Below are 12577 nucleotides of genomic sequence, written 5' to 3'. Positions count from 1 at the left end.
TTTGCTTGTGTTTTCATTCTTAGAGTTGGTTTATCTTGCCTTAAGCCAGAATATGAAGCTGGGGATGTTTTGCCTCAACAGTAGAGCACTTGCCTTGTATATGCAGGCACTGGGTCTGATCTCCAACACTGCAGGGATTTTAAAACAATTTAGATAAAAATAAAATAAGATGTAACATTCATTTGCCAAGTTGAAACAATATTACATATTAGTTCATATTGTTTTGCATTGACTTTGTGTTGCTCTATGTTGACTATCCAACTAGCACCTTGTGACTTGATTTCTTTGGGTAGAGAAGCCTAATCTGGGCATCTCAGATAAACCAAAATTCTTGGACCATTGGCACAGATGTCCCAAGGAGCTTACAGTTGTCATCTACTCAAGTTTAAAAAGTAGTAGTTTAGGAAAAGTGAAACTGGAATTATTTTAATCTTACCAAAAATAAAGATGAGTTATACTCACAAAAGAAAAACAACATGGGTAAGGTAGCACAAGTGCATTCATATTCCTCAGAGAACTTTCAAACTGAACATTTGCGGATACAACAGATTTCAGTAACACCGTGTCACAAATCAATATTCTCATGTAAATGGTATAGTAAAAACCGGGTGGCAGGACTAGAAGATTCAAACCCAATATGTTGACGAGCAGCTTAAGAATAATAAGATACCAGTTTGAGTATAGAAGTTAACAAACTGATAAGGGGTAAGGACTTAAATAGAGTACAGTGCAACACGCAGGGTACCAGGAGATAGAGCACAGCTACAAAACACTTCTCTCTCCACCTCTCATGCTTCTCCTTCTGCACATTCAGCTGCGTCTCCCTCTCAGTGTAGGGGCGCGCGCACACACACACACACACACACACACACACATCTCACATTTCTCTCCTACTTCTCGCTCTACAACAAATACTCTGTACAAATATGAATCACATTTTCAGGGTCACACAGCATTTCTGGAGTAAATAATGAGTAACAGCCAAACCGATCACACAGTTTCTCTCAGGCTAGGGAGTTCACGCTGACTGGGCGTGTGAGTAAAGTAAGCACATAGCTCTGAGTGGTCAGGGTTCCCAGACAGTAAGTAACATTGACGTTCAGGACTTAAACAAGAAACAGTAGTGGACTGAACCTTGAGGTTAGGAGTATGTGCAGAAAGTCCATTGCTGAGAAAGTTATGTCTACTAAAATTGCTTCATGCCTGACCTCGAATCAGCAATAAACACCTGGGAATGTGTCCTTATGTATATTCACCTCCAGGAGCAACCAGTTTACCTTGAATTTATCATGAAGTTTAAAATTATCTGTCTTTGTGACTGAGAATTCTTTTACTTTCCTATGTCCATCTGAGTAATGAAAAATACCCTAGTATTATTTCTATTCATCAGGATTGTAAAGTTAAGCAGAAATCATCTTCTTGATCATCCACAGCCATATGTGTGCCCAGTGTAGGGTAAAAGGTCCAACGGGAGCAGGAAACCAGCCAATCACTGAGCATCCTGACTTTGAACCCAGAGCCATTGAAAGAAACACACCCTGGATCTGAGAGCCAGGGAAAGAAGCACCATAGCCCTGAACTCAGGACCAAAGAAACATGCCCTGACTCTGAAACCAGTGCCAAAGAAACACACTTTGTCCCTAGAATCAGAGCCAGTGAAAGAAAAACCTTGCTGACATGCTCCCTAAGTGGGGCTGTGCAGGAAAACTAATAACTTTTTCCAGAGCCAGAGGAGATTGCTACATTTCTGCAGGGGCTTGCCCTTTAGCAGAGTGTTAGCAAAGAAGTAATGTCTTAGACCAGAGAAGAAGTCTTTAAGGGAACAGAGAAGAGCTCAGCTGTAGCAACTCTCCAGGAGACAACGAGATTGCTATATCCGATGGCAAGACCATTCCCTACCACAGCCTAGCTTCAGGTAGCCTGGCTTCCAAATAAGTCAGGACACCTTGCCTCCTGGGTAGAGCTGTCCTATTGTGGCTCTATCCTTCAAAGCTGAGCTCTCCTATTCTGGCTCCAGCCTCCAGAACTGTCCTATTGTGACTCTAGGTAGCCTGGCTTCCCGATAAGTCAGAATATCTTTGCAGCTTCAACTGTAACTCTCACTCCCCTACACCCAGTAGATAGAAATTTTTCATGAGATAAAAATACAAGCAGTAGGGAAAATACCCATAGCTGTTTATAGTGTCACATGAGAAAAGTTACAGAAACAAAGTTATGCATAGGTAATGGTCTTGTAAGCCTTGTTTCTCAAGATTCTCTCCATGATGTAGTTGTTCATCTGGTGGGTTGACCTACACATTTAACCAGGTTTGGTGGTTCACACCTTTAATCCCAGCACTTGGGAGGCAGAGGCAGGTAAATGATCTCTGTGAGTTCAAGGCCAGCCTGTGTATATCTTTGTGTATGTATGATGTCTGTGTATCTATGTGTTTATTTGTATCTTTGTGTTTCTGAGTATATATGTCTATGTGTGTCTGTGTATATTTGTATGTATGTATGTATATTTGTGTGTGTCTGAATATATATGTATGTGTATCTGTGTATGTATGCATGTGTGTATGTATGTCTCTTTGTGTGTGTATATGTTTGTGGGTGTAATTTTGCCCTGCACCATAGTTCTTTAAATAGATTTTTTTGATTCTCAGTCTGTAAATAAGGGGAGGTAAATGCACAGGGAAGAAATTTTAAGTATTTTTAAAGAAAAAGAAACCTTTTTTGTATTTTATAAGAGCATGCAGCTGGTAACCAAAAGAAGAATCAGAAATTACTCTTGTCTTCATTGTAGAAAGAGAAATGAAATGTCCATACTTGGAATACAGTTTTGCTTCTGCATTCTTGAGACTTGGACAGTCGAGGACAGTGAACTACACTATCCACGTTGTTTTAGTAAAACTGTCTTTCTCACATAGAATGTTCAAATTACTTAAAACAAAGGAAAGTAGTCACAGGTAGTTATAGCTATGCTCTCAAATGTGTAAATGAAAAGATACCTTTTTAAATTTAGTCCCAAGGGAAACATTTTGTAAATAGAACAGGTCCGAGAAGTACCCTATTTTCATTCTCAGCCTTCCATGAAGTAGCAGGAAAGTTGTTTTGTGACCACAGTCTGATTCCACCCTGTTGTACAGCTTAATCATATGTTAGTGGTACATGGGACACCTAAAATAAAAACAAAAAAGTGCTTAATTTCTGCTTCTGGCTTTGTTTTGTTTATAGCATGGGACCATTACATAATTTGACTCATCTTTTAACTTTTGAATTTTCTACTGTATTTTATTGAAAGTGAAAAATATAGAAAATCAGAAAAGGTAGTTCTAAATTCTAAGGTTTTAAAGAATTGCAATTATATCAAATGTCTACTGATCCCACCAATTGTGCTTTCTTTTGACAAAAACTGTTTTTGGAATGCACCTGGTCCTACTTTAGGCTTCAACTCTGCCAGGATCATGAACTTCTCATGGACTTTTGTCTAAGTCTCCTAAGGGGTTGTTTCCTGCCATTTCTTTTAAAAGATACTATGAGAACACTCTTCCATTGCTGCTGGGAGTGTAAACTTATACAGCTGCTTTGGAAGTCATTATGTTGATTTCTCAGAAAATTAGGAAACAACCTACCTCATGACCCAGCAATACCACTTTTGGGTTTATACCCCAAAGGACACTCAATCATACCACAAGGACATGTGCTCAAGTATGTTCATAACAGTATCATTTGTCAAAGCCAGAACCTGGAAACAACCTATTGACCAAAGAATGGATAAAGAAGATAAGGAATATTTACACAATACTAAACAGCAGAAAAAAATAATGACATTTTGAAATTTGTAGGCAAATGAATGGATCTAGAAAACATCATATTGAGTGAGGTAACCAAGACCCAGAAAGACAAATATAATATGTACTCACTCGTAAATGGCGTTTAGACATAAAGCAAAGAAAAACCAACCTACAATTCACAATCCCAGAGCAATCCCAATGAGGACCCCAAAAGAGACATACATGGGAAGTAGAAAAAGAAAAGATATCCTGAGTAAATTGAGAGAGTGAGGATCATGGGAGAGGACAGAAGGGGAGGGGAGAGGAAGGGAAGGGAGTGGAGAAAAATATATAGCTCAATGTAAATAATTAAAAAAAGATACTGTTTTCACATACTAATGAGGTTTACATGCTATATAGTGAGGACTATTTGAATTTGGAAAATTAATATTTGTTATGAAAACTTCTTAACATGGATTGGAAAGCTGGCTAAGGCAAAGTTGGTCATGGAAACTGTGACTGAATCCTTTTGCTCCAATTCTCTACCAATACCCTCGAATGACTGGCCTGGAGGATATATAGAGAGCATAGTCACTCCCACTGCCTAGACAACCAGTCTCACAAGAGAACACAAGAAGTCAGTCTCTCCAACAGGTGCAAATATTCTTAGACAAGAACTCTACAAGATAAAAAGTTAAATTTGCTGGTGTTTTACAGGAACACACATTGGCACACTGCCCTAATGCTTCTATGTCAGAACCTTACTGGACATAAGTAAAGTACATAGTTGTCTTTTACTGCAAGAGATTGCTAAACACTTATTATTATTTTTTCTTCCGTTAGCTATAGTCGGGTTTCTCCAAAATAGTAAAGCTGAACTTAAGCCAGCAAGAGCATAGATAGATAGATAGATAGATAGATAGATAGATAGATAGATAGATAGATAGATAGATAGATAGACAGACCACAACCCACCATGAAGACTTACGTGAAACTAACAGAAAGAGTGAAAGAAAGGGAAAATAAAGACTAGAGGCACAAAAGGCAACATCAAAACAGGTCACTATGACATCTCACAAGTTTACCACACATCAATCTCAAAAAAACATAGATAATGGGATAGCTGAAATGCCAGAAAAGATTTCAGGGTCCTACTTTTTGGTTTTCAAGACGGGTTTCTCTGAGTAACTGCTCTTTATGTACTGGAACTTGCTTTGTAGACCAGATTGCCCTCAAACTCACAGAGATCTGCCTGCCTCCGTCTCCCAAGTGCTGAGATGGTGTGTGCCACCGCTATCCAGCTCAGTGTCCTACTTTTAAAACGAAAAATTACCATGTAGAAAACTTAAGAAAGGGGAATTGAACTCGGGACCTTTGGGAGAGCAGGCAGACCAGAAGAGGGCACCAGACCTCTGTAATGAGGTCTGGTGCCCTCTTCTGGCCTGCAGGCATACACACAGACAGAATATTGTATACATAATAAATAAATATTTTTTTAAAAAAAGAAAAAGAGAAAACTTAAGAAAGCCAATTCAGAACCTAGTTAAGAAACTCAAAAGTGGAAAAAGCTGAGCAATTGGAAAGAAAAGTTCAAGGGAAAAAAGTCAAACAGAAATGCAAGAAAAGAATGTGCTGATTAAAAATAAAATATAATGGATATGATTAACATGCAAAACCAAGCAAAAGAATGGCTATCAAGAATAAAGGACAAAGTGAGATATTATGACATCCAGGCTTCTGTTATATCAAAAAAAAAAATCAAGAAAAAGAAATGAACATTATCCTGACATCCAAGAACTCTGGAGTATGTTCAAAGGGCCAAACCTAATAATCTCCAGAGAAGCAGAAGGAACTGTGATAAAAAATTGAATCATAGCTGCAAATTTACTAAAGCTTGAGAAATGCCCATCCACTTAGAACTCCCAGAACAAATAACCAGAGAGATTCTCATGTCCTGAAGTCAAGATGTCAAACATATAAAACTTTAAAGACCTAAAACAAAAATTAAAGAGATGGAGAGAATATTAGATACTTATCACGGGAATAATCCACCAAGAAGATACTGCAATTCTAAGCATTTATGCACCAAACCAAGAGTATCCAAGTTCCTAAAATAAACAGTATATAGCTGAAATCACATGTGAATCCAACACAGTGATATGGATGACTTTAGTATCCCACTCTCACCGAAAGACAGGTCACCCAGAGTCCTCTCTCCACAAAAAATGTAGGTAAATGGATGGAGCTAGAAATAATCATCCCAGATTTTGAGTACCATGACCCAGATCACATGTTTTCTCTTACATGTGGATGTAAGCTTTTAAGATTTTGGTATTCAATATTTGCCTTCCTGAGTCTGGGTTTCTTCGTTTAACACAATAATGTCCAATTTCACCCATTCTCCTAGAAATGACTTAATTTTACTTAGTTTATATGTTTTTGTTTGTTTTTATGTGCTTACCCCTTTTTCTTTATTTACTTTGTTTACTAATGTGGTTCCATCTCCTCACTATTTTGAATAGTACACCAATATGGATGTGCAAATATCTCTGTGGAATGTTGACTTGGTCCTTCAGATGCACTCAGGAATGGTGTGATAGACCATATCATAGTTCTGTTTTTAGATTTGGAAGGAACCTCTAAACTGCTTTCCAAAGTAGCTGTAGCAATTTAGAGTTCTAACTGCAGAGTATAAAGACTTTACATTCACCACATCTTCACCAGCATTTCTGGTTTTTTGTTTGCTGCTAATAACCCTTCTAATTGACCAAGAATCTCAGAGTGTTTGAATTTGTGTTTCCTTGATACCTCAGAATATTGAACAATTTTCTTAATTACTTATTGAGCATTTTATTTGTTATGAGGCAGTCTATTCACTAGCCCTTTTACTGACTAGATGATTTCGGGGAGGTTTTTGGTCTGGTTTAGTTTGGTTTGGTTTTTGTTTATTTCTCAGAAATCATCTGATCAGCCCTCATTTTTTGTTTGGTTTTGAGGATGATAAAGATTTCATAGCTCATATTTCAAGTCTGCCCTGTTCAACATTAGTTGGATAAGAGAAAATGTTCTTCCAACTTTCCTGACTTTGGCTGGTTCTGTATTTGCTCTGTTATAGTCCTTTACTCTTTTTTTTTTCATATTTCATTGGAACTCCTGAGAAATGATCAGTACTCTTGGTTTTACTAAATACACAATGCCTTATGTTTCTTTAGGTTGAATTTGAAGATGGATCCCAGATAGCAATGAAGAGAGAAGACATATACACTTTAGATGAAGAGTTACCCAAGAGGGTAAAGGCTCGCTTTGTAAGTGCTAATGACAATTGCTACTTCGGGATACCTCTCTGTGCTTTCTCAGTTCCAGAAGAAATCAACCTTGGGCTTTTGATTAATTTTGATGAAAGCCTAAGTAACTTTTCCCTTGTTGTAACCTGTTGAATGAAGTCTCCACTTGGACAGAAAGAGGAAAACCAATGCGCACATGGCTTAATTTTCTTCTAATGAAATCAAACAAACAAACAGTTCTTTGTGTTAAAATATATTGACACACAATTATGGTTATTAAACTTGTCGTTGTCCCTCTGGGGACCAACAAATATGAAGGCGTTCACTCTTAGTGGAAACTATGTAAAAAGGAAGTATTTAGCAGTAGATTTAAGAGCGTCTGCTTTAGCAAATGGTGTCTAGTAACCTTATCATGTATTGTTGAAGTTCTGTGTCACACACTCAGTGATGCTTCTTTCTAAGCTCTCACTTTCATAACAACATAGCAAAGCCAGAATATTAGTGGTGGGAAAACTAAAAGATTAGGTATAATAAATACACATATATATGTGTATATATATTCTTTCAAGTCCAGTGCATGCCACTAAATAAGTAAACATGGATGGCTTAAAATCTGATTTTTTTAATATGTATTTTATAATACTGTAGGTTCCATACTTTTGTATTATAGCCTAAAATGAAGTCTATTTTACTCATTTAGAATCTTATCTGTAGCCTTCCTGAAATGAGAAGTTAATAGAAAAGTTAATTTTCTGAGTAAATTTAACTCTCTTTCATCCATTCTTATGATTATGTCCTCTTACAGTACAATGACAGAGTTATGATAGATTAGTTAGTTTTGGAAAACCAAGGGCTTTTGTAAGTGGAAAATTAAGTATTCTTTTCTTTTGTTGGGTGAGATCCTGATGACAGGGAACCCAAAGCAGGTGAGTTCCCTCTCAGGAGCACTTCCAGAGGAAGGACTTTAAAAATTCAGGTTAAGAGAAGGGACATTCTCAGTACTGCTGTTTATCCAATGGGATATGAAGTACTCAGGACACCTGCACACTCTGAGAACATTTTAATTTAAAAAAAGAACAATAGGCTCTTTCCCCCTCAACTGATATACTTTTCCACCTGGGGAGTCAAATCTTATTGGAAAGCTAGATCATTGATAGAAGATATTTTATGGTTAGAGAATATTTTTGGCTTGACGAAGATTGATAAGCAGCCATTATCATTGAGAGTTTACTTTTTAGTGACTTTGCTTCCCTTGAATTCTTCTGGCTTGGAGAGATATGTTTTGAGAGACTCAGCCAGTCACTAATGACAGTGCTGGATTGTTTTCTATTGTCTTCAGAAACAGCCCATTACCTTTTATTGTCTCATAAAGTAACCATGGTAACCATTGAATAATTAACTAGAGCTCCTGGTAATTTGACTTTACTATTGTTTAAGAGGCTGACTTCTGCTGTGTCTGCACAGTGTCAGTAGATGTTTTATTTCCTCATTTGATTACATTAACACTTATAAAAGGGAAATATAAGTCAGAGGAAGTACTTTCCAAGAGTTACTGAAACAATGTTTCCTCCTGATGAGAGAGAGACAACCAATTCATAACTTCTAAGTTTCCTTCCCAGGTGAAATATGGTACTTTCTATGGAACCCATAGAATAGTCTGGCACTCTGTATAACTGCTTCATGAGCTGGTGGGCAGAAAATATACACAGCTGCCAACCTGAACCATTTCCAGTTTCCAGGCTTCCTCATGTCTGTTCCGTTGTTTTCTCTTCATTGTTTTTCACAATGGACCTTTTTGTTTTCAACTCCTAAGAGTCTCTTTACATTGTTACCAACCTAAGATAATGTGTGATTCTATCATTAGAAGTCATATGCCTGACTTGAATCAGTGGAAAACATTCTAGATAGCAAAACAGTAGGGAATCAGGAACTAAAATTGGTGTTTTAGTATGGACTCGAGGTTTGGTCTTTACCTGAGTATCTCAGCAATAGCCTATACTTTTCACTAAACACTTACCAAGCAGTAGGTAAGTTTCACACCTACTACTTTGTGTAGGGACATACAACATTTGATTTATAGTTGCTAATATCCTTTACCTTAAGGAACACGTGATGGGACAAATGTTGCCTATCCCTGCATTCATGTTCACAGGAACTTCCAGCTTTCCTATAGCAGACACTCTTCTATGGAAAGAAAACTATCCCAAAAAGAAAGTGTCCCAGACCCAGTGCCAGTAAAATGAGGCTCAGTATGTAAATTTCAACTCAGAGAAGGAAGTAGAATTTGTTAGGTTGTAAAAGTCTGTCCTTGGGAATGTGGAAATCATATTGAGAATAGGGAAAAGATGAAAAGATTATAGATAGGTATATGTACCCCTCTGTAATCATTTAGCTAGAGTGTTTTTAGAAAGCTTTTTTTCTAGTGGTTTAATGGGAGATAGATTGGGACAGCTGCATTTATTGCAGTGATTCAGGAGAAATGGGAGATCCTGCATACAGAATCATGACTGCTTCAGATATATGGAAGAGACCTCCTGACTGGATAAGGATAAGAGGGAATCCACAGTACCATTAAATTTTTGACAGATAACTAGACAGATGAGCATGGTATTAGCTTTTAGGAAATTTAAGAAGGGCAATGATGGTGGAAGAAGTCTTTGAGTTCTATTTTATACAGGCTATATTAGAGCACGTGAAGCAGACAGTCTGAAGTACATACTGTGCAGGGTTCTTGTAGGTCCTGATGCAAGAGATCTAAGTCAGTGAGAAAGCAATCGTCATCTTTGTATTGTGGTAGGTGCTGGTGCTGAAACAAAGTCTATAGCGCAGAGCCCCCAGGTGAATAGATAGTTAAGACAGTACAGCCCTGGAACATCAAAAATGAGCAAGCAGGTGGCCAGTGAAGTAGCTAACCAACAGAACTGCTACAGGAATTAGAAACTAAAGATTACCCATACTATCTTCAAGAAAGTGGGGAGGGGACAAAGGAACAAGAAATGGAATCCAGGGGCTGGAGAGATTAGCTCAGGGCTTAAGAGCACTGCCTATTCTAGAGGTTCTGAGTTCAATTCCCAGTCAACCACATGGTGGCTCACAACCATCTATACTGAGATCTGATGTCCTCTTCTGGCATGCAAACAGGCCTGCATGCAGAATACTGTATGTGCAATAAATAGATCTTAAAAGAAAGAAAGAGAATTCAAAATTAATTAACAATGACTGTTGACCTCCCCCCAAAAAATGTTTGGGCAGAAACCAAGTGGAGGTTAAGACTAAGAAAGCAATGCAAAACCTACAACTCCCATTCTAAAGGAAATTACAGATTATTCTGGAGCAACTTTGCTTGATCATGACTCAGAAGGTAGATTTAGTATAACTAAAATTCCATATTACAGCATGGAACCAGCTTCATGAAGTTTTATGGTTTTTCAGGAATACAGAAAGTTATGGGCAAGTTTAAAATAACATTAGTGGGTACGTAATAGAGGTATGTAGCAAGATGGGGGTAGCTTTGCTATACGTCCAAGATACTATCTGATGGCACAGTTAGCTTTTGAATTGGTGGGAGCTAGGGGTCTGCTAAGTTAATAGATTCCCTACAGTTTTAATCTGTGAGTTGCAAGATGTTACTTTCAACACAGAGGGCAAGGTGTGCCTGTTCTGAAAGGCTTCAACAAGTGATTGGCATTTAGGCCTACAGCATTCTAATCTCTTCACAGTTATTCAAATTCTAATCAGTTCATCAGTGTCTAGTGACCTAGCTTCCTTTTAGGAGTTTTCATTTACAGTCAATTCAAAATGAGACTTTAATTTTGTTTCTGTTTGGGAAAGCACCTTGAGGGCAGAGAAACTAAGACTAAATGGAGTCATAAGTCTATGCCATATGGCCTGTATGAGAAATAGCTGTTGAGCAAGAATAAAAGTCTATGAGTATGTTTACTTCTACCCTATGACAGATCCAACCTCAGCTGACAGAACCAGATCTGTGTCCAGTGTTTCTGTAGTCAGTAATAATATACTTTTGCATTTAGTCCACAGCCTCTGACATGCGATTTGAAGACACGTTTTATGGGACAGATGTAATCCAAGGTGAGAGAAAGAGGCAAAGAGTGCTGAGCTCCAGGCTTAAGAATGAGTATGTGGATGACCCTGTATATCGCACTTTCCTGAAGAGTTCTTTCCAGAAGAAGTGTCAGAAGAGACAGTAGTTGATAAACTGCTGCAACAGAGAGAGCTCAGAGCAGCTCAGACCTGAAGAGGGAAGACAGAGGGACACTCTTGGGTATGCACTGAAAAGGGTGACTGAGTGTTTCTCTCTCATTAGTAATAGATAAGTCTTCCAGAGTTTTGGTTGCCAAACAATAAGGAAGACATTGATTCTGTATCTGATCACTCCCTCAGACATATATTTGACCCCAAAGAATATTCCTAAGTGAAAGGAAATAACAGTGAATGGCCCACTAGATAGAATTCATGCCAGAGAAGAGGGGTTACCTCTCTGTGGCTCAGGTCCCTCCTCAGGGAACATATATGGAGTCTCCTCTTCCCCAGCTCCTTTTAGTGGAAGCCTCATCACCCAAGAGGGAGGGTGATAATTTATGTGTTTTCCACAGTCAGGGAAAGACTCTCAACATTTGTTTTAAGTGGCAGTTTTTATAAAAACATTTTTAAAACACAAATGGCATGAATGGTAATGGGATTTACCTATGTGCTATCTGTATTCCCCTGTACAGAATGTTTCCATTTTTTATATTATTACTTTTGATTGTGTCTAAAAACTGAGTTGGCCTTTGTAAGAGGAAAATTTTTGCTCTTGAAGAGGAATTCATATGAAGTCTATGGGAATTTTATATATTTACAGAGGAAAAATCTGAGTATGATATTTTGAACACTTCACAATTCCTGTTCTGAATAGATATTTATAAAATATATATTTCTCTCATTATGTGTTTGTAAAATTTAGAATTTAAATAAATATACTTAAATTAGTTTTGAACTAATGTAATATGATTTTTCTTTGCAAAACAGCCTGGAAATGTACTAGTATTTAAAAATTAAAATCTGTTTTCTCCTGTCCTGTCTTCTGTCTTGGCTTATTTGTCCATGTTTAAGCCAGTAGATAAATGAGCTTTGGGGCAGGTGTGGTGCTTCATACACCTGATCTCAACCCATGAGAGTCTGTTGTCTGTCTGTTTCCTCTAAATTGAAACATGCTCTCCAGGAGGGAAATTGCTGCTCATGAAACTCCAAAGGTAGACAGAAAGCCATATGTCTGGGAAAGCAGAAACTGGGATTATTCTCAAAAGCCCCTTATCAGCTTTGTAGGTAAAGAGATCCTTGGCAAGGAGACTTTGACCAACCAAAATGCAAAGGAGAGCATCTCAGGATTATCTGCCTGTAAACTGTGCAGAGAGCTCCAGTATTTCAGCTTTTTGATTATATATATGGCTGATTTTGAGATATCTCTTTCTCATAAGTAACTCCTCACTCGTATTCCTTAAAAACCTCAATAAAAACACATTGACTCAAAAAAAAAAT

General features: G+C 37.7%; 1 protein-coding gene across 1 annotated transcript in view; it reads left to right on the top strand.

The window, feature by feature from the left end:
- Kdm4c (lysine demethylase 4C) overlaps positions 1-12113 on the top strand; it is a 172856-nt gene extending 160743 nt beyond the window's left edge. The window contains exons 21-22 of the mRNA XM_085686138.2: positions 6968-7060; positions 11071-12113. Coding sequence (XP_085542264.2) covers positions 6968-7060; positions 11071-11247 — 270 coding nt within the window. The 3' untranslated portion in view covers positions 11248-12113. The remainder of the gene's footprint in view (positions 1-6967; positions 7061-11070) is intronic.
- The last annotated feature ends 464 nt before the right edge of the window (positions 12114-12577 follow it).

The sequence above is a fragment of the Myodes glareolus genome, chromosome 3 (assembly GCF_982192425.1).
Source record: "Myodes glareolus chromosome 3, mMyoGla1.1, whole genome shotgun sequence".
Taxonomy (NCBI): Eukaryota; Metazoa; Chordata; class Mammalia; order Rodentia; family Cricetidae; genus Myodes; species Myodes glareolus.
Note: the sequence above shows the minus strand (reverse complement) of the source record. Positions and strands in the feature narration are given on the sequence as shown.